The sequence below is a fragment of the Cyprinus carpio genome, chromosome A16, assembly GCF_018340385.1.
Source record: "Cyprinus carpio isolate SPL01 chromosome A16, ASM1834038v1, whole genome shotgun sequence".
Classification (NCBI taxonomy): domain Eukaryota; kingdom Metazoa; phylum Chordata; class Actinopteri; order Cypriniformes; family Cyprinidae; genus Cyprinus; species Cyprinus carpio.
In genome coordinates, this window is record NC_056587.1 from 22,723,418 (window position 1) to 22,746,984 (window position 23,567).

The 23,567-nt window shown below is 35.4% G+C and overlaps 2 protein-coding genes across 2 annotated transcripts in view; both read right to left on the bottom strand.

The window, feature by feature from the left end:
• Positions 1-4,196: 4,196 nt before the first annotated feature.
• LOC109109104 (frizzled-1-like) lies at positions 4,197-6,137 on the bottom strand. The gene has a single exon (XM_019122222.2). It carries the CDS (start codon positions 5,857-5,859, stop codon positions 4,234-4,236), a length of 1,626 nt encoding a protein of 541 aa, XP_018977767.2. The 5' UTR covers positions 5,860-6,137; the 3' UTR covers positions 4,197-4,233.
• Positions 6,138-13,171: 7,034 nt separating this feature from the next.
• The window catches only part of LOC109074372 (cyclin-dependent kinase 14-like), a 190,540-nt gene continuing 180,144 nt past the window's right edge, over positions 13,172-23,567 (bottom strand). Inside the window, 1 exon segment of the mRNA XM_042773286.1 lies at positions 13,172-14,399. The gene's annotated coding sequence lies outside the window, so the exon portion shown is untranslated.

Consider the following 23,567-nt stretch of genomic DNA (forward strand, 5'->3'; position numbering starts at 1 on the left):
TAACTTCCTCCCAAAAAGTTAAGCATTTTTGTACTTTTTTTTAGCTTTTTTCCAATCTTTTTACATTTAAATGTCACTGGCCTACAACAAATTGCATATAAATCTGCATATACATTATGCTATATTATTACAAAAATCTTGGATTCAATCTTTTCGTCAACTTGTTTTCTTTTATTTAACACAGGTTATGTATTTCTTTTTAAACCTGAGCTCATGCACCTCATTGAACATTGTAAAAATGATACACAAATCATGCTTTTTTCACTCAAAAACTGAGGTGCATGAGCTCAGATCAACGTGGTGTATGATCAATCAGCTCCAAAAAGAATAAAAAAAACCCTGTGCTAACTGAAAGAAAACAAGCTGACAAAAAGATTCAATCCAAGATTTGCTGATAATATAGCATAATGAGAGATATACAGTACAAGCTATTTATAATTCTGGTCGTTTTTGACCAGGAATACCAAATTAGGTAATGGATTTTCAGAATCAGCACAAGTTAAACTTCTTAAACTCATTTTTTATGAATTATGTTCCCAATCGAATATACAATCGTTATAACCTGGTATGTCATTTCTGAATGAGCGAATGAGATTCCAAAGCTTCGGTTGAGGGGAAGATTTTCAGGCAATAACACATTTATAGCAGCATACGGCTTTGATACAGCATGATGATGATGACAGCCGTATCAAAGTCTACTCAATGAACTGTCTATTAGAATGATGTCAGAAGTGACAGTATTTACTCCTGAGAGTCTCTCAACAGCCAGAGAGCAGGACCGGACCTGTTCAACTCAACAGACATGAGAGGAGCTCAACACTTCAGAGGACAATGAGTATTTAAGGTCTGTTTGAAGAACACAAATAACCTGCAGCCATACGCGGAATAGAGTCTGCCCTGAATTACATAATCAAAGACCTCACGAGTCACGGTAACACTTGACAATAAAACTGAATATATTAATGTTAGACACAGCAAGTTAACATTTAAGTTTGCATTTAAAAGTTTTGCTTAATGTAAATTCATCCATGCATTATGAATAATCATGAGCTAACAATGAACAATAGTGCATTTATGAATTAACTTTATATAGTTATATAATTCACTCAAAAATTAAAAGTTGCTGATAATTTATGCACCCTCAAGTCATCAGAGATGTAGATGAGTTTGTTTCTTCGTCAGATTTGGAGAAATGTAGCATTGGATCACTTGCTCAGCAATGGATGCTCAGCAGTGAATGGGTGCCGTCAGAATGAGAGTCCAAACAGCTGATAAAAACATCACAATACATTCAATCCAGTTCATCAGTTAACATCTGGAGAAGACACAAATATAAGCCGAAACAAATATAAAAAAAGCTAAAACAAAATAACACTTGCTCCAGTGATAATGTGTTCTGGTCTAAATCAGGAGAAAAATCTGCACAGATCAAGCAGCATTTACAAGCCAAAACAACTGGATTTTTGATGGACTTTTTGACTGGAGGAAGCATTATTATGGATTATGGACTCATATTTTAGTTAAAAAGGTCTTAATGCTGGATTTGTTTCAGCTTTTGTCTTCTCCAGATGTGAACTGATGGACTGGAGTGCTGTGGATTACTTGTGGATTATTGTGATGTTTTTATCAGCTGTTTGGACTCTCATTCTGACGGCACCCATTCACTGCAGAGCATCCATTGCTAATACACTGATGCAATGCTACATTTCTCCAAACCTGATGAAGAAACAAACTCATCTGTATTTTGGATGACCTGAGGGTGAGCACATTTTCAGCTAATTTTCATTTTTGGGTGAGCTATTGCTTTAATAAATGCATTAAAAAAACATTGTTAGTTCATGATACCCAATACATTAGGTAGGCATTAGCTAAACTGTTTACTAAAAGCTAAAAGTTACTGAAAACACTTTTTAAAGGTCTGCTTCAATCTGACAAATATCATTAAATAATACTTATAATAACTGGAAACATAAGCAGGCCTTATAGGAAAGCCAAAGGACAGCATTAAGAAAATAAATCAATTAAAAACTATTAAAGTAAAAAATAAACAATCAGCCATCAAAACAAACTCACTTGCCATTACGAAAGAACATTTTGTACAAATGTGAAGTTTATTCTTCAAAGAAGTGAATAATATATAAAAACTATTGTCTATAAATATAAAGAGTTTTTGATAGTATCACAAGCAGAAGTATGAGAAAGAAGAAAATAACACCGGTGTAGAAAACTGTAATATAGGCTTCAATGCTAGCGTGATTAAATACATCTCAGATCCATGCAAACGCATCACAAAAGAACAAGAGTTTAAGAGCAGGCCTCTATCTACCAGTGCTTTCTGTAATCACCTTTAACAGAGATTCCTTTGCGAAAACAAAAACATTCATTTGCATGAGATAATCACCATAAACAATCAAGAATCAACATTATTTGATGTCCAGTAAAGGGCATTTTTTTTTTAAAAAAGCACATAATGACACAACAACCCCTGAAGAATTATGAACAGAATGATGTGAATTACTCTTAGGTAGTGCTTGAGCAATGTGGGGGTTTTAATAAATGATGTTAATACCGATAACCAGCGCGCAGACAAATATGCAACAGATACAACTTAAAAATCGGTTAAAAATATCTGAAAACAAATTGCGTTATCCATTAACAGACCTGCTGGTAGATTTTGGAAATTATACACAAGACAAGTTGACATGATTATCGCTGCTGATCATCTAAAAAGAGCAAAACATCGGCCGATATATCGGTTTACTGCAACACAAAATTCCACATCCCAATTTTCACATCATGTTCGTGGATTAGTTATGATACTAACACGGGCATTAAACTATTTGAGTGACGTGGGGTTTTTAATAGCTGATGTTAATACTAATAACCAGAGCACAGGCTGATATACAACCGATATTACTTAAAAATCAATTAAGTGATCAAAAAGCAAATTGCATTTTTGATCAGGAGGCCTGCTGGTAGATTTTGGAAATGACACACAGGACCAGGATTCGTGATCATCACTGATCATCTCAAAAGGACCAAATATCGGAAAATATATCGGTTTACTGCTACATGCAAGTATACATCCCGATTTTCACATCATGTTCATGGATTAGTTACATGGGCATTAAATTATTTGAGTGATGTGGGGTTTTTAAAAGCTGATGTTGATACCGATAACCAGAGCGCAGACTGATATACAACCGATATTACTTATAAATCAATACAATTATTTGAAAACAAATTGCATTTTCAATCAAGAGGCCTGCTGGTAGATTTTGGAAATGATACACAGGATGCGCATACATGATTATCACTGCTGATCATCTCAAAAGGACCAAATATCGGCCGATATATCGGTTTATTGCTACACATATGCATCTCAATTTTCACATCATGGATTAGTTACGATACCAACACAGACATTAAACTATTTGATAAGTGCATTGCAAACACCATCCACCCTGTTCTAGCTGTATGTTTAGAGGTACTTCTGTGCAAAAGAGCCAAAGGAGAACACAAACCCTTCAGAAACATCACCAAAGTTCATTACAGCCTGAAGAAAAACATGTATACATTTCTTTGAGTTAAACACAAGTGCAGACCTGACCCCAATGCTGCTCTGAACTGAAAAAGGCACTTAACTGTACATCTTAAAACAGCCTGAGACTGCTGCTGTCCAAGCCCAGGCCAGGCCAGGAGACCAGCAAACCGGTTTAGACTGGGTTAAGCACATATCAAACATGAGTACTCACTGTTTTTGTTCTAGCTCCTAGTATCAGCCTCCATAAAACATTCCAATCTTATAATTCATCTGATCTCAGTACCAAAGCTTTAATTTAAAGCTCAATTCATCCCATGAAGTGCTGGGTGCACAATTCACACACATTATCATGATTTCTGCATATTTTGCATGTAAAAAGTTTGAATATTTGCCCGTGGAAATACTGATGTCGATAAAAAGACACAGTTTTACATACAGGCTTAAAAAACAGATCCCCACCCAGAATAATCCAAGAAAAAAGGCATAAATAATCTCCAGAACGATACGGTTTGTCCAACAAAAGTTCCTTTGATTAAAAGAAGAACATCCAAGAAATCCGAGTGAGATTTAAATACAAATATATACTTACAAAAAATCACAGTGTTTATGTACAACGCGAATGGCGTCTCTTTAAACAGTTGCTTTAGTTTTCTCCATCAGAAAAAGTGAAAAATAAAAAAGCTGTTAAATCACACTGTTGTTTCTCCTTGTTTGCTGTTCGCCAGTCTCGTGTAAAACTTTCTCCACGAGTTAAGCGTCTTTCCAGACCATATCCAGAATCCAGACGTGATGCCCACGATCAGGGTCATCAGGTACTTGATCATAAACACCGTGAAATCCGGGTTCATCTGCGGGTTGTGCGCCGGGCACGGCACCGCGTACGTCTTGCACGATTGCGCGCTCCACGTCTGTTCCCACAGATCCCGAAAGGCCTGTTCGTAGAAGTAGCACGCGATCACGATGGTGGCTGGAACCGTGTAGAGGACGCTGAAGATGCCTATGCGCACCATCAGCTTCTCCAGCTTCTCCGTTTTGGTGCCGTCGTGCTTCATAATGGTCCTGATGCGGAACAGAGACACGAAGCCCGCCAGGAGGAACGAAGTACCGATGAACAGGTAGACGAAGAGCGGCGCCAGGACGAATCCGCGCAGCGCGTCCACGCTGTTGATGCCCACGAAGCAGACGCCGCTGAGCACATCTCCATCCACTTGACCCACGGCGAGGATGGTGATGGTCTTGATGGCTGGCACCGCCCACGCTGCGAGATGGAAATATTGCGAATTTGCTTCAATGGCCTCGTGACCCCATTTCATCCCGGCCGCGAGGAACCAAGTGAGCGCAAGAATGACCCACCAGATGGAGCTGGCCATGCTGAAGAAGTACAACATCATGAACAGGATGGTGCAGCCTTCCTTTTTGGTGCCTTGAACCACCGTCCTGAACTCATTATCGAACTGCTCATTGCAAACCACTTTGTCCTCCAGCAGAAATCCGGCGATGTGGGCGACGGACACCATCGTATAACACCCGGAAAGGAATATAATGGGTCTTTCCGGGTAACTAAAGCGCTTCATGTCCACTAAATAAGTCAAGACGGTGAATAAAGTGGACGCGCAGCACAAAACCGACCAAATCCCGATCCAAATGCGCGCAAACTTCTGCTCGTCCTCGCTGAAGTACATCACCCCGTTGAGTTTTTTGGGTTCGCACGGCGCGCCGCAGTTTTCCTCGCCCAGGAAGCGGTAGTTTAGATACGGCGGGACTTTCAGCGAAGCCGGGCATCTAAAACGCCCCTTCCTGTGATGTTCAGGTGTCGCTTGGGTCACACCTGGAGTCGGGTTGACCGGTGCGCTCCGCTCAGACGTGTTCTGCCCCACGCACAGCTCTCCGCCGTGCACGGGGAACGACTCGCACGCGAGACTCTCCGGCCACTGGAAGCCGAATTTGTTCATGAGCGCCTCGCAGCCCTGACGCGCGCGCTCGCACAGCGAACGGCACGGCGGCAGCGCCTGCTCCAGCACCGTGCACACCGGCGCGTACATGGAGCACAGGAAGAACTTGAGGTCCGGCGAGCACTGCACTTTAACGAGCGGGTAGAACTGGTGCACCTCCAGCCCCGCGTCCTCCTGGTTCGTGTGGCCGAGGAGGTTGGGCATAATAGTCTCGTTGTACGCGATGTCCGTGCACAGAGGGATGGTGATGGGCTGGCAGAAGCCGTGCTCGGGAACCGACATGCCGCGGTCTCCGTACTGCGCGCTCGCTCCCAGTATTCCAAAGGCGAGCAGGAAGAGCGCGGACGCACCGCGCGCGGCCATACTTTCCTTCTGCGGTCTGTCTCCTCACAGCCAGCTCGCCCGCCAGCGCTCTTCCTCCCCTCCAACTCCCTCGGTCGATTTATCCTGTCAAGTCGGTGTCCAAAAACTTTTAGGAGAGCGCAGCGGCGCCCCGGACGCTGCTCCGCGGATCAAACGCGTAAAGAAAACCAAACACGAGCGTCTGATTGAGGCGAATAAAGAGTCGCGCTGTGCCGTGTCAGAGTTTCTGTGAGCTGTTCAAACCTGTTTCCAGGCGCCCTGCTGTCTGCTGTTCATAAGCGAAACGCGGGCGGGGCGTTACGGACAGATGGCTCGTGTTAGGGAGCGTCGGGAATTCGTTCGCCTGCGGTTCACGTTCTTTTTACGTTCGCTCTTCTAGTCTATAGAGTTGTTGAACGGAACGCATTTTATCTGCTGACTTTAGAGATCAGAATAATAAGTAAAAGAGCAGACACCGGGTGTCGGGGTTTCTTTTGCGTTTAACATCCTATATAACATTTAACATTTTTAACATTCGTTCTTTAAATGGAATGCATTTTATCTGATAACTTTAGGTCTGTTAGCTATTCAATTTTTCTTGTCAAATACTTGCTTACTTCACCAATATAAACACTAACCTACTATACTGAAAAAAAATGTAGGATTTACTTCGAAGCAATTTGAACTATTTACAAAAAACAGCTTGAATCGCGAAACATGGAAGTAGAAAGACTGAAATAGTACTTTCTTGTAAAACACAGTCCAATAATCTTTTTTTATTTCTTCCAAAATCTATAACTTCTAAAATCATTTTTACAGTTTACTTACTGAATATTTTACATTATACACCGTATACTGCAAATGAAACAGTGTGCAATGATAAATATGTTAAATATTGCTGCTTTGTCATATGAATTCAGTGAGTAGTACTCAGTATGCACATTATATACTGAAGTAATGCGAGTATGCAATTCCAAATAAAGTTCTTTATTAACAGATTTTAATCAGAATAATATTTAATTTGGCACTAATGCAAACAAGGCTGATCGGTCAGCAGGTTATACTGATGTGGACCTTCGTACTGACCGATGATGAAACACTGAAAACAAAGTCAACAAAATTTCTAGGATAACACTGGTTGTGTATCTTTTCTATTGAACACACAGCATGTCTGTCCCACATTTGAATCAAATAAATATGGCTATTAATGTGTATAATGATATCAAAATAAATTATTATAGATATGGTACTACTGGTTAAGTCAATGCTTGCATATAATGCACAAACATGGTAAACAAATTCTGAAATGATGAACTAATAGTAGTTAAAATTTTTCATACAAACATTTTAAAAGAATAAAAGGAATAATAACTATCTGAGAAATAATTTAACCATTTGATGCATGAATCACATTTTAAAGAAAAACATCTTTCTTTTAACAACAACAACAACAGATGTAGAAGATGTAGAATCACACCCTGAACGGTTAAAACACATTAAAGATCTCTCCAGAAGGTTAAAACTATTGATCAAATCTGCTAAATATCAATGAACAAAACCTGCTCGCTGTACAAAAAAACAGAGACGTTCCCTAACGTGCAGCCCTGAACTGCTGCCTTCCTATTGGTTACTGTGCGTGTCTGTAGGAGAAATGAGAGGAACATGATTTGCTCTGACAGGAGAATGTAAAGACAGCCTTCACTAAGAGTCTGGATACTGGCTGAATACAAAACAACTTCTGCCTGAGTCAAGATTTCATTCAGCCATTTTCCATTTGGTCTTATTGCATGAAATGCCCTACCAGTTCAAACACTAAAACCCCAACCTATACCAGACAGCAAATAAACCGAATACATACTTAATATAAAATAAACCAATAAATCGAACTAAAAATGTAATGCTAAAACAAGGTCGCAACATTCGAGCGAAATCACTTCTGACAGGACATTTCAGAAACTTTTCTTTTAATTTGGGTTCACTTGAAAATGACCAGGCCATGACAGTCAGTCCAGAAAAGCTGAGATGCTAAAACAAGGTCGCAAGATCTGAATAATCCTGGAACAGACTGGACTGGCCAAACCAGAAAGAGATGACGTGCAAAACATGCATGTAAACTCACTAATAATGTGTCATTTAGGGTAACCATTAACCATTATGTAAACTGAGATCGCCCAGATTTGTGGCTTCTAGACTCTTAAAAATAAAGGTTGCAAAAGTTTTTTGTTTGTTTTTTTTACCTTTATTTACCTCTTTCGGTTCCTCAAATAACTTTTCAGTAAACAGTTCTTAAAAAAAAAAAAAAAAAAAAAACATTGTGGAGAACATTTTACTGATCTAAAGAGACTTTTTCCTCTATAAAGAACCTTTATAAAGAATTGTTTGCACAAAACCATCAATGCCAATAACAAACTTTTATTTTTGAAGAGCATGCAGAAGCAAAATCATTACTTTTTAAACTCAGTTTGTGAATACAGTTCGGTATTAGTCACATGCTATTGCTGACTTCCCTTGAAATCAGTGCAGAGCGCTTCAAGTCATCGATTGTGTAAACAGCAATTGGTTTGAAGCATTAATAAACTTTATTTATTTCAGGTAAAACAACAATTAACAACATTTACAGAAGGACATTACATCTTCCATAACAATACATACAGGTTTCTAACAAATAATGCAATTCCTACTCTAATATAGCCGTTCGTTATAAAGTGACCAGTTACACGTCTAGGTTCCAGAACTGCTTGTCGAAAGTCTGCATTATTTCAGTGCATCTTACAAAAAAGAAAAATCGATATAGGCAAGTGAAGCGAAAACACAGATTCAGTGTTCAGCAGAGCGGATGCATGTCCAACCTCCACACGCCTGTTTCCCAACGAGAATATACGGATATGAATCAGTCGAGGGGGCGTTCGTGAGCCTGAACGCTGAATATATACAGCCTAGTATATAACAAAGATTACAAAAAGAGTAAATATTCACAGATGAATTGGGAATAACATGGTATTGACAGCACATTCCATAGCAGAGCAAACCGGGAATCTAAAGCTGTTCCCTTTTCGTGGTATATTTACATTTATCTATCGATTGTATATCTATGGAAGCCCCTTTCTGTCATTGAATAAAAAATTTAAAAAAGGTAATTGCGACTTTTCATCTCGCATATAAATTCACAATTGCGAGATGAAAGTAAAAATTGCGAGATATAAATTTGCACTTTGAATCGCAATTCTCAAGTCAGAATTGCAAGATATTCGCAGTTGCAAGAAAAAGTCAGAATTGCGAGATTTAAACTCACTAAATTCGATAAACTCGCAATTCTGAGAAATAAAGTTGCAATTCTAAAAAGTCAGAACTGCAAGATATAAACTCTCAGTTCTTACTTTTTTTGATCAAAAGTCATAATTGCGATATATAAACACACAATTGTAAGAAAATAGTATTTTTTCTTCAGAATTGAACGTTATGACGTATTTCTATAACTAAGTTGGAATTGCAAGAAAAAAAAGTACATAAACTTTGAGGAAAAAAAGGACATCGCGAAAAATGTTTTTATCTCACAATTCTGACTTTATAACTTGCAACTGCAACTTTATATCATGCAATTCTTAGAGAAAAAAGTGAGATAAAGAGTCACAATTACCTCGTTTTATTCTTAATTCAGTGGCAGAAGTAGGCTTCCATAAATAACCAACTTTAAAGCAAGCGCCAATGATTATGCAAACATGATGTCTCTTCTTTTTTGTGTGTTCGTCACAGTGCTAAATGTGCATTAATCATTTATTATTACTTTTCTCCAACCCTTTTTCTTGCAAAAAAGGAAACTCTACACACCTTAAAGTGACGATAAATACAGCATGCTGCATGTAATGCTGCGACCGCCACAAAGACAGGAGGAGCTCTTACATGTTTCAAGCACGTAGCATGAAAATAATTAATTGTCTGATAATACTGGCTGGAATCCTTTAATGTTTGGAGGCATTAATGCTGCTCCGTCACATTTCGATAAGAATCCCAGCTCTCTTCATAGTCGCAACATTAAAAAAGTCTCTTCATTTCTGAGAATATGTAAGTATAAACTGGTTAGTTGAATAAAGGCCATGTTCACACTGCAGATTGATACTGGTGTCACTCCAATTCACATGCACTGCAAAACAATCTTTTGCTTACTCTGTATTTTTGTTTTCCAGTATAGTACAAGAAGCAAAATTTAAGATATTCAGTCTTGTTTTCTGAAAAATAAGTCAAAAGTTTATACTCAAAACAAATTATTCTCTCACAATTTTGCTAATTCTAATTTAAAAAAGTGAAAATTGTGACTCAGAATTGCTCTTTCACACAATTCTGACTTTTATATTTTAATTTATATTTTTTTAATATATACTATCATAGTTAATAACTCACAATTCTGAGTTTATATCTCGCAATTGACATTCTCTCAGAATTGTGAAAAAAAGTTGTAATCGCCTTTTCAATAAAAAAATAAAACAATTCAAAGGGAAAAGAAGTTTATTTTTCTGACCTCACTGACATTTTTTTTTCTCGATTTACACAAACACCCACTTAATTTTGATAATTTCTTCAGAAAACTATTTTTAATGACATGTCTTTATGCATCTCAAATAAATGTATCTTGATTTGAGAATGTTTCGATAGTTGCACTGGAAAACAAGACAATTTTTATTTTTATTTTTTGCAGTGTAGAGCATTGAATTTACTCATTTGCACAAATTTTGTGCACTGTATTTTAGTGCATGTTTACTGTAATTGAATCTACATAATACCTTTAGTGAATTGGGTGTTAAAATACATTAATGTCTTAATTTCCTAACATTTCTTTTGTTCGAAAAAGCAAACACAATGTTGCTATGATTATCACTTTATCCGCCAAATTAAATTCATGATTAAGAGTGAAAATCAGGTTATGCTGTGTGTACGTGGCCTGACCGAAATTACAAGTGCAAAACATGACCTTATAAGCTGGAATGTTGCGCAAACACATCGAAAAGTGCATTCGCAGTAAGTTCATAAATCTCTTTAACTAGTCCTCTGACCATTAGTCACAACATTATGACTAAAACTGAATCAAGAACTTCATTTTGCACAAATATTAATTTAATAAAAATGGATCATGTCTGGATTTGTACCGTATATAATAACTGCAAAGGCGTGATGTGTCACTGGACATCATGCACGTCTGTACACGTGTGTTATCTGAACTCATCTGACTACTTTATTCGATCTGTGTTAACAGTGCAGAGCCAAACATTGCTATTGTTCAATTAGCTCTTACACTTATAGAAAGCAAAATCCATTGATATTTTACAACATACTGACAGAAAGAGAAAATACCGTACCCAAATGGATATTATATTATTATGTTGATCATCTGTTGTATAGAAACCAAATGGACGAACATGAACAGGAAGAGCAGTATCAGTATTCAGATAAGCAGGTTGGGAGAGTAGTGCATTTTAGAACAGTTCTTCAGATCAAATTCCTTCATCTCTAAAAGATGCTTGAGAAATGCATAAGCCTCATCAACAACAATTCAGTTTGAAATGTTAAAGGCCGTTCACATAATGCATACTTGCATTTATAAACAGCTAGAAAAATTTAATTTCCTGTGTCTTGAAATGTTTTTTTAAATGATTTTACTCTTGTATTATGTTCCAATTTGACCCACAACACATTTTTGAGTTACTGGTTAATCTGAAATCCTGTGACTATTTCTCATTTAGGGTCATGAACATGCATGCAAAGTTTTGACACTGGTGTGTTGTGGAATGTGTATGAAATTTTTCTGTTTCAAATTAAAGTTTTCAAATTGACACATATCAATTTGAAACCATTTCATGGTTAAAGGCAGGTGTTCAGACCCAAAATACAAAATATATGTATCTGTTTGGAATTTGCATTTATTATGCATTTGGCAGAGGCTTTAATTTCAAGGAACATAAGATGAGTTGAAGGCGTACATTTTCATTAGTTCATGCATATGAATTTTGCTGGAAATTTGAACCCATGATCGTGCTGTTGCTAGTGCCATGCTTCTAAAAAAAAAAGAAAGAAACAATTGAAAATATTATTTATAACCTTCAAATTTTGTGAAAAATGTAAAAAAAAAATTTTCAAATACATTTCTTTTTTTTTAAAATGTGAGAAAAAAAAAAACAATAGCAATTAAATACAGTTTTAAAAATTATATGTTCTAATTTTTTTCTTTTTTTGTAATGTGTGAGAACTAAAAACAGTAGTGCAAGCAACAGCAAGGTCACGTGTTCAAATCTCAGTGAATGCATGAACTGATCATATGTTGAATGCTATGTACTTTAACTTGGATAAAAGCATCTGTAAAATGCATAAACGTAATAAAAACTGCAGAGCTCATGCAACAAGATTCAGAGATGTCCATTTAAATAAAAAGCAACACGTACTGTGTAAACATCCTCAAAATTTTGGGCCATTTAAATGATCAGTTAACGAGTGCAATTTGTTATAAGATTGTCATGGGCCTTCGGACGGAACAGCGAAAATAGATTTGTTTCCAAACATGGACGTGTGAATTTCTTTCTCATGGACAGTAGCACCAGTGTAAGGGTATTGCCTGTATTTAACACTCAACGTACATGTAAACGCACACAGACGTACATGAGACTCGCAGTTATCTGCCGTTAGTGATGGTGTTCATTGCTTTAGCGCAGTCCCTGTAGTGTTCTCATCCCAAAACTAAAAAACAATAATTAAAAATAAAACCTACCAAAAAGGAAAAAGACTAAACAAATAACCAAAAATACATAAACATATACCCAAATACATATAAACATTTCAGAATCACAGTCTGCCGATACGCGAAAGCGATTATTCGATGAACTGCCGATACGATACCTAATATTATTCCGAATGATATCTGATACCAATAGCTGATTATTCAGAACAATAGCCGATTATTCAGAATGAATCTGCCGATCCATCAAAATGAATATCCGATACCAATAGCCGATTATTCAGACACACACATTATTTCATATAGACATTTATTCAAAATGATATCTGCCGATACCAATAGCCGAATATTCAGAATGATATCTGCCGATACCAATACCTATAGACATTTATTCAAAATGATATCTGCCGATACCAATAGCCGAATATTCAGAATGATATCTGCCGATACTGATAATTTTGTTTTTTTAAGGAAAGAAAATTCTCCCAGTTAACTCAATAAACAAAAAATATAACATATCAAAATTAACAAAACTATATTCAATGCTATTTATTATAGCATTGAATAAAAACGTTTCATTCAGATATTGTTTTTATAGCTACCTAAAAAAACGTTTCAATACAATTCAATTACACAAGATAGTTTTCATAAAAACTGTCTTTATGACAGATTTATTCAAAAACATATATAATTAACAATAAATAAACTCCGTCTAGTGTTTTTATAGCTACCTAACCAACTGTGAACACTGGATAAGTTTCCTGAGGTGAATGCAACGTTAAGCAATACACTGTTCACAAGCTGTTTTATTTGACTTTTTCCTTTGTTTGAAATGCGGATTGAGTGATTATATCAGACAAGATGTACTGTATCTTTCAACACCTTCTGATGTTTATTCATGTTTATTTCAGACTATATTTTGTTTTAAAGTGGAAGAGGCTCACGCTCCGCACTGCCTCTTGAACTGAAGTGCTACAGAGATCTGAACGCCACAACTAAGAGCGTCAAACAGCATTTATTATTCAAATTTTGCAATAAAATGGACATTTTTTTAAGAGCTGAGACCTTGTTTCTTCTCAGAAGTAAGAAAGCACTAAGCTCCTGTGATTACTGGACCGGAGGTTCATCACAAATAACGTTTGGCGATCTAGCAACCCTGGCTTGGACAACAGGTGCTTCTTAGGGTCAAATAGAACTTGTGATAACACGTCACGTTAATGCGTTATTATTGCTTTAACTTGGACAGTCTTAAATTCAACACAACACAAGTTGTTGTCTGACATGTTTTCTGCCCCCTTTTGATTGACAGGATATAATCGGCCCTGATCATTGGCTGTTTTTAAACAATCAATCATTAATTGCTTTTATTTGCCGATACTGATTATTGGCCGATACATCGGTGCATCCCTAGTTATTACAGTGGAAATTATTGTCATGTTATTGGGAGTGCAGCTGGACCGTACCATAGCCAACAATGTGTAAGATTGCAGGAAATGCAAAATGCCAGCTTGGTCTCGATAATGCGTGATTGTGCACGGAAGGGCATTTGGTTTGTTCTGTTAGATAGACACGCATTTAACTGTACAAACATTCGTAGATAGGTAGCTACATACACAAACAGTTCGTATTAATTGCCTTTTGAAGTCCGAACGTCGTTCGCATGCAGTTGATGTGGGAATGTTACGCCACTTTCCTGATGGTAAAACTCAGATTTGACTGATTTGCTCTCAGTCCAATGTTGAAGGTCAAACCAGCCGGAAATGAAATAATTTAAATAAACATTAAGAGTCGTTCCCGTCTCCTCCTTTTTGTCTTTTTCATGAGAGCTGACAGCACCATCCTGCAAAACAAGAGAGACAAAAACATTCAAGGTCAGTCCTGATGTGCACTTTTAGCATCTGAACTGTAGTTTAAGATGAGACTTTCATGCACTGGTTAATTTTGAGATTTTGGCCCATTTGGCTTTCCATAATGTGCTGTTTCAGACTAGTGGAAAGAAAACATCCCAAAATATGCATTTAAGTGTGTGTTTACATCTAAACTTTGCAGTTTTATTCCTCTCTATATTCTGAAGGTTTTTACTGAGGGATTTGTTCATATATTATTCATTACTGATTTATACAACATTTTACTCCTAAAAACATGGTAAAAATGTATTTTTAACTCTAAATATGTTGACAAATTTAAACGAATTTTGAACCTGGCTTTATCCGATGTTCAGATTTACGTTCAGGAAATTTGTGCAAATAAGTGCATGTTTAATTAAATTTATTAATACATTACATAAAAAAAAAAAAAAAAAAAAAAAACTTGTAATACGAAAAATGTTTGTAATTGTTAATGTAATCTATCAGCTGCTTAAGTATGGTGGAATCTAGTTCATTTTTACCCTAATCGCCTGCAGTGTTTTGCCTCAACTATATTAAATGATGCATTTCTATCAACTACATTTTTAAAACAGCTTCACAGCGTTGGTGATGAGGATGATGGGATGCAGAGGAAAGTGTGTGTGTGTGTGTGTGTGAGGAAGGGCAGATCCGGCTCGCTTGTTTCTCAACTAATCTTCCTCTTCTTTTTCCCCATTGACCATACTGCTAATAAATAATGCATGTGTCTCTGTGTGTCCGACCTCTCTCTCTCTCTCTCGCAGTCTGTTATTCTCTTTCTTATTCTCTCGTTTCAGATTTTCTTCCTTTCTTTGTTGCCCTTCCCCCACTTGATTTCAATCCATGCCTTTGGAAAACCATTCCTGGAGGATTTTCAAGTGTGTGTGCCAGAATTTAGAGATCATGGAAGGACGCTGCCTTTATCAAGAGCCCAAAGCATGTGTGTGTGTGTGTGTGTGTGTGTGTGTGTGTGTGTGTGTGTGTGTGTGAACGAGGAAATCGACCAGCTCAGAAACACACCGTCCCACTGCAAACCCAACAGACTACATCCACTTAAGGCCAAGTGATAAACAGATATTCATCAATGATATTAATAATAAACTTAAGCGATATTTAGCTTTCCAAAAATGATATGTAAAAACATATTTTAAATAAAAGAAGAACTTTAATAACTTAAAGAATAAAAAATAACAAGATATAAGACATTTGGTTCATACCTCTGAGTATCGTATATAAAAATGCAACATTCTTTTAATCACTACATTCTTTTACTTGTAAGTTCGTGTAAAACGTCAAAGCACATGTATTTGCTCCGTTACAGCTCGTCTTGACAGACAGTCAGAAATATTCCCTTTAACTCTCAAAGTAATTCATTAAATGTTGAACCAGTGAAATGCACTCGTTCTGCTCTCAAAACCATCTTCTCTTCTCTTTCTGCGCTCGGGTCAAAGATTTGATGCTCATTCAATTTATTGATTTATTCAAAAGTACATGAAAAATGCAATTCATACAGACAATGAGTTAAATACAGCTCTCACTGAAATATTCTTTTCTGGGGCATTAAGTTGATAATAGATGATGATGATGATAACAACAACAATAATAATAATAAATAAACAAAAGCTGAAATAATTGTTTTTTTTTCCCAATAATTCTGATTAATTCAATAATATTCAAAATAATTATTTCTAAAAAATGGTGAAGCAGTGTTGCTTAAAATATTACTATAATTAATTTTTAAGTATTTAACATTTATTAATATTTTGAACTTTTTCTGTTCATTTGAGGCTTTTATTTTTATATTTTCATTTTAGTGTTTTATTTTAAGTTTTAGTAATTTTGCTATGCATTTATTTATTTATTTAAACATTTTTTGTGTTCAGCTTTAATTTTATTTATTTTTTTCCAGTTTTAGTAATTTAATTTCATTACTTTTTTATTTCAATTACTTGCTAAGGCAAAGTCTTTTTTGTTTTGTTTTGAGTTTAAGTTTTTCACTTAATATTTATATTTCATTTTATTTAAGCTTCATGTGAATTGAGGAAAACTATTTTTAATATTTTTAGTTTTAGTAAACAATAACAAAACTGATGAGCAGGAAATCTCATTTTACCAGGAAGTCTTCAGGAAACCTGTTTGAAAACAATCATTTTTGCAATACCACGTGGTGGCGCTAGCGAGGCAGAAATTACACACCAAAACCAAAAGATGTTAAAGCTGATCATGTTTAGATTGCACTTAATATCTGTCAAGTATAATAATCAAAAACACCCAATCAGATCCTCACAAGAAGAGAAAGTGAATCTCTCAGCGATAAGCGTCAGGTTCTCATGTGAGCAGAAGAATGTCAGATGTGTTGAAGAGCGTCTCTGACTGATTTAACAAACACAATGAGGAGAAGGGCTCCTGTAGTCCTCAGCCAGCAGACGGGCCCCTTCTGTGACCTCTGACCCCCACCATCGACACAGGCCTCGTCACATCTCAAAGCGTGTAATGAAGTCCGTCAGACCACCATTAAATGACGCACACACACACACACACACACACACTCTCGCTGACATTTAAATACAACTGTGAGTGTTTGTACATCTCAGAAAAGGTCCCCACCCAAAAACACATAACTCTTTTTAATTAAATCTTTCAACTAAACAGCTTGTTAAAAATAATGACAGTTTCACAAACACTCCCTCGACTCTTATTGGCCAGGCAGACAGAAAGTCCCGCCCCCAACCCACATGATTGGTTGAGTCAAAAGCTAACATGACTATCACAATGATTATGACTTGAAATCATATCAACGTTTCTTTTTTCCAGGAATGAAAATACTGTTATCATTTCCTGCTCAAAATATTATTTTTTCCCCTGTTGAACACAAAATACCATTATTGTTGCTAATTTCTATAAAATGAAAGTGAATAGAGATGGACACTGTCAAAAATAACAACAACAAAAACTAATAAATATGTGAAATTTTGCCTTGGTGACTGAAATAAGTTTAAGTTGAAGAACTAAAATGACTAAAACAAAAACTGAAATAAAAATAAATTTAAAATCGGAAATAAAAATAAATTAAAGCTAGATATAAATAGCTATATATATATATATATATATATATATATATATATAAATATATATATATATATAAAGACAAACTAATAAATAAATCACAAAAGCACCTAAAGTTACTAAAATGAAAAATTAAAATGAAAACTGAAAAAAAAAAATCTTAAAAAATTCTAAAGCTGAAATAAATAAATAAAAATAATAATGAGAAATGTTGCTTTGGTAAATAGCTGAAATAAATAAGTTGAAGTTGAAGTGAATGGAAATAAAATTAAATTTAAAAACTGAAATAAAAGTAAATTAAAGCTAAATATAAACATTAAATAACTAATAAAAATGACAAAAGCACATAACAAAATTACTAAAACTGAAGTTAAAATAAAAACTGAAAATATAAAAATAAAATCTCTTTCAAAGCTCAAATAAAGTAAAATGAAATAAAATATAAATATTAGATGAAAAACTTAAACTTGCTTTAAACTTAAAAATGTTACAAAAAATCCCTTGGTAAATAACTGAAATAAGTTTAAGAAATAAAATTTCTCAAACCAAAACTAAGATAAAAATACACTGCTCTTTTCTATAAAATGAAAGTGGAGACACCATCATTACAGTTTCATAAACGTAGTTCAGATAAGAATAGTGCACTATATTTACGTCATATGATGCTTTGTGTGAGAATCAGTCATTATTGTAAGTTGAGTAATTGATTGTGATTTCTGGGGGACGTTTCACTTGTTATTTGAGTTAGAGCAGCGCTTGCTCTCGGGTTAAAGAGTAATTTTGGATCAATCATAATAAAGCCATACACACAGAGCAGACGTTACATAAATGTCCTGGCTTCATCATAATAAATGTGTAAGGATTAACGGCTCTTGATGATGGAGCGCCGGGAGGATTCACTCTTTAATAAATATCATCACAATCTCTTCCAGCTGGAGCGTTTGTCATCTTCACTTCATCACGGCTATAAATAAAAATAAAAATCATGTTCAGTAATTGAAATAAAGCTGAAATAAAATAAAATAAAATATGAATATCGGATGAAAAACTCAAACTTAAACTTAAATGAAAATCAGAAATTGCCTTGGCAACTGACTGAAATAAATAAAGTTAAATTGAACTAAACTGAAAACTGAAATAAAAAATAAATTTGAAACAAAAATTACAAAAGCACATAGAAAAATTAAAAACTAAAATGAAAACGAAAACTGAAAAGATAAAAATAAAATCTAATTTAAAGTTGAAATAAAGTAAATTAAAATATGAATATTAGAATAAATGTAAAAAAGCATCAAAGAAAATTACATATTTTGCCTTGGTAACTAACTAAAATAAGTACAAAAATAACTAAAAAAAAAACAAAAACAAAAAAAAAAAAAAAATAAAAACAAAAAAAAAAAAAAAAAAATAAAGCATAAAATTCAATTAAATTCAAGTATATTCGTATAGCGCTATTTACGATACAAATCGTTGCAAAGCAACTTTACAGAAAAATAAGTTTCTACAATATTTAGTAGTAGCTTGATAACAATAAAAAGTAATAAAGCAATAAAAATAGCAATAAAAATTATAAAAGCACATAAAAATACTAAAACTAAAATGAAAACAATGTATAAAAATAAAAACTGATTCAAAAGTGAAATGAAGTGAATAAAATAAAAATATTTTTTAACTTTAAGTACTAAAATTGCACTGAAATAAATATAAATATATATTAAAAATAATAATAAAAAAATACTAAAACAAACTAAAATGAAAACTAAAACTTTAAAAATAAAAGTAATTCAAAAGATTAATAGATACTACAGTATAAGTAAACAACTCCACTGATCACAGCATTTTAAGCCATTTTGCACTTAACATGGATGCTCTGGAAAAAAATTATTTTGAAAAAATGCCTGCATCCTTGTTGTTCAATATTTAAGTTGTAATACAATGGCTCGGCTCTGCATAGTCAAACTGAGCTATAACAAAACTAAGCTTTTAAAATATGAACTCAAAGATCATAACACAAAGCAAATCCCACAGAGCGATCTTACTCCTGACCCGCACACAGATGCACTATGGGAAAGTTGTTCTAGCTCTGTGCTCATGGCTTAAGTGTGTGGTCTGACTTCACCTCAACATCACTACAACAAAAACACACTTTGCACATTTTTTTAACGACAAGCTATGCATTCTAGGGTTTTCACTAATTGATATAAAGCTGAAAGAAAAGAAAATGAAATATAAATATTGGATGATAAACTTAAACTTAAAATAAAAATAGAAAATTAGAAACGATACCTTGGTAATTAACTGGAATAAAATTGGTTTAAGTTGAACTTTTAGAATTACTAAACCTAAAATTGAAAAATAAATAATAAGTAATTAAAAATACAGCTGAATATATCATTATAAAAAAAAGGAAAATGACAAAATTACTCAAAATTACTAAAACTAAAATTAAAAAGAAAAGTGAAAATATAAAAATAACACTACTTCAAAATATTAATAAATACTATAAAACCACTATACCACAAATCATATAGTTTATCTACAAATTCTAGGTTTCGTTCATTGAAATAAAGCTGAACTAAAATAAAAAAAAAATACAAAATTAAAAATTGACCTTAAAAACTACAATTACTAAAGCTAAACTTGGGGAAAAAATAAATTGGGGAAAAAATTAAAATTAAAGCTTATTCAAAGTATTAATAAACACTATTAGAGTAAATAAATAACACTAAAATAACTGCATGAAAAGCACAAATGATACACTGTAAGATACACAATGATAATTAGAATCAGTATCAGGACTGAATAAGGCACTATAAAAGCACTCGCTGTGAGATTATGAAATCTTCTGCAGGGAAAACTACTCCGTTTTTCCAAGCCCAACACTAAAGCTGCCTATAGATTCTCCTTCCCTGTTCAAAGTCTGGGAAATTCCCACTTTATGTCATACAAGATGAAGTGACGGAGGGTTATAAAGCTGGCCGTTCATCAGGAGCCCCGCTGACAATACAATCTCCTTCATTAGAGAGCGTGTGAATCACAGGACGATCACTGCTGCAGAATCTCCATAAATCAGTCATTCTATAGACTCTTTCTGCCCACAGAGCAACCCTCTCAACACACACAGAACACTACAGCTACTGCCAGGAGTTTAACACTGTGCAAAAGCTGCCAACACAAAGCCAAGGTGATTTCGGTGCATTTAATGTGGTTGCTAGGGTGTTTGGGTGGTTTCCAGGTCGTTACTATGAAGTCGTTTGTTTGTTTGGGTGGTTTCCAGGGTGTTGCCATACTGTTGCTAGGGTGTTTAGTTGGTTTCCAGGATGTTACTATGTGGTTTATAGAGTGTTTTGTGGTTTCCAGGACATCCCTATGCAGTTTTTAGTATGTTTGGGTGGTTTCCAGGACGTGGCCATATTGTTGCTAGGTTGTGGCTGGTTTCCAGGTTGTTGCTATGCGGTTTCTAGAATGTTTTGTGGTTTCCAGGACATTTCTATGCGGTTACTAGTATGTTTGGGTGGTTTCCAGGGTGTTGCTATGAAGTTGCTAGTGTGTTTAGGGGGTCTCCATGACATTGCTATGTGGTTGCTAGGTTTTTTGTGTGTGTGTGTGTGTGTGTGGAGGTTTGGATGTTGCTATGTGGTTGCTAGGGTTTTGGGGTGGTTTCCAGGGTGTTGCTATGAAGTTGCTAGTGTGTTTGGTTGGTTTCCAGGACATTGCTATGTGGTTGCTAGGGTTTTTGGGTGGTTTCCAGGGTGTTGCTATGAAGTTGCTAGTGTGTTTGGTTGGTTTCCAGGATGTTGCGATGTGGTTTACTAGTAGGTTTGGGAAGTTTCCAGATTGTTGCTATGTGGTTGCTAGGGTATTTGGGTGGTTTCCATGGTGTTGGTTTGAAGTTGCTAGTTTGTCTGGGTGGTTTCCAGGATGTTGCTATGAAGTTGCTAGTGTGTTTAGGTTTTTTTTAATGATTGTTATTGTTATGTGGTTGCTAGGTTTTTTTATGATTTTTATTGTTATGTGGTTGCTAGGTTTTTGGGGTGGTTTCCAGGGTGTTGCTATGAAGTTGCTAGTGTGTTTGGTTGGTTTCCAGGACGTTGCTATGTGGTTTACTAGTAGGTTTGGGAAGTTTCCAGATTGTTGCTATGTGGTTGCTAGGGTATTTGGGTGATTTCCAGGGTGTTGGTTTGAAGTTGCTAGTTTGTCTGGGTGGTTTCCAGGATGTTGCTATGAAGTTGCTAGTGTGTTTGGTTGGTTTCCAGGACGTTGCTGTGTGGTTACTAGGGTTTTTAAGAGGTTTCTAGGACATTGCTATGCAGTTACTTGTAAGTTTGGGAAGTGTCCAGAGGGTGTGTACATTGGTTTCTAGGACATTGCTATGCAGTTACTTGTAAGTTTGGGAAGTGTCCAGATTGTTGCTACAGTATGTGGTTGCTAGTGTGTTTAGGGGGTTTTTATGACATTGTTATGTGGTTGGTAGGTTGTTTTTTTTTGTGTGTGTGTGGTGATGGTTTTCAGGATGTTGTGATGTGGTTGCTAGGGTTTTGGGGTGGTTTCTAGGGTGTAGCTATGAAGTTGCTAGTATGTTTTGTTGGTTTCCAGGATGTTGCTATGTGAATGCTAGGTTTTTTTGAGGGGTGTTCAGGACGTTGCTATGCAGTTACTAGTGTGTTTGGATGGTTTCCAGGATGTTGCTATGAAGTTGGCAACACGATTTCTCTTAAACAACCCTGAAATCCCATTCTGCTTCCAAAACATTCAGCAGCACGTCACACTGAGTTCTGACACAGGTTTTGCACTCAGTGACATCAAACCTGGACTGATGCATCAACACGCCATGATTTGAATCTGAATTCAGAGCTTTATCAGTAAATAAGGTCCTTTTGAGATACAGTTTGTTTTAACACAACATGAGGATGAGTAAACAGCAGGTCTGTAGATTTTGGGAGAATATACCTTTAATATATTTAGACATGGATGTGGTTTGGTGAAGCACACTGAGGTCTACCTTGAGCCGCAGCGAGAGCAGGAGGTGATCATTAAAGCTTCACTGGCAACTCTTGAAAGGGCTTTTCCACAGCAGGGTTGTGATCAATAATGAGAGCTCGTATCTTATGTATCAAAACCATTAAATGCATTTGAAATCTGTGCATTTTTGACTCTGGAAATGCCACTTAAGTGCCAAAAACAACTGCACTTCATGAGGTTCAAATGCCATTGTGTTTGGTTTTAGACTGCAGCTGTTTTAAAATAATAAAGGATCCAATAATTTGACGTGGATAATAAATGAGGGCTCGTCAAGCTTTACCAATTCAGACTTGATAAAATAGAGATGTTTAAGGGATATTTTATCCATCAGTTAAAGCTCTGTCGTTATTTAAGTGGTAAGTCTTGAGTCGTTCCAAATCTGTATGAATTTCTTTCTTTGGCAGAGCACAAACAAATAATGTTTCAGCTGTCTTTATTATAAAATCAATGGGAATCATAATGTTCAAGGCCCAAGAAGGATATTGTGAAGCAAAACAATCACTCTGCATAATGAACCAAAACATCTATTACCCTCAAACCTCATTGTCTCTTCAAAAAAAAAAAAAAAAAAAAAAAAAAAAAAAAAAAAGGTTTGAGGTTCATGTTGCTTTACACTTAAAAAAAAAACTATTTGGTGTAGGTTCCAGGGTTGTTAGTGTTAAAACTATTAAAAAAATAAATGTTAACTAAAATAAAATATTTTAAAAACTTATTTTATTAAAACTAGTTGTCAAGACAACACTTCTCATTTTCATTTAGTTTAACTAGTGATGCAGAATCGAATCCAGTCTGAGTTCTAAGTGAAGCCAAAGAAAGAGGAAGTGAAAGCTTGAGAATAGAGAAGAGTCTGTTTGGAGGGGGTATAAGGCTCCATTATATATCCTGTAGATTCAAAGGACTAATTGTTCAAAACTGAAGTCGTCATCTAAAATATAGAAGGACTATAGTTACCAATGCATCATGACCTTCAGAAATAGTCTAGTCTGCGTCGCGGTTTCATACCTCTTCCTCTTTTGAGATCTAAAATATACTTA

Coding starts and splice junctions, on each gene's coding strand:
- LOC109109104 (XM_019122222.2), bottom strand. CDS start 5,859: ATGGCCGCGCGCGGTGCGTCCGCGCTCTTCCTGCTCGCCTTTGGAATA.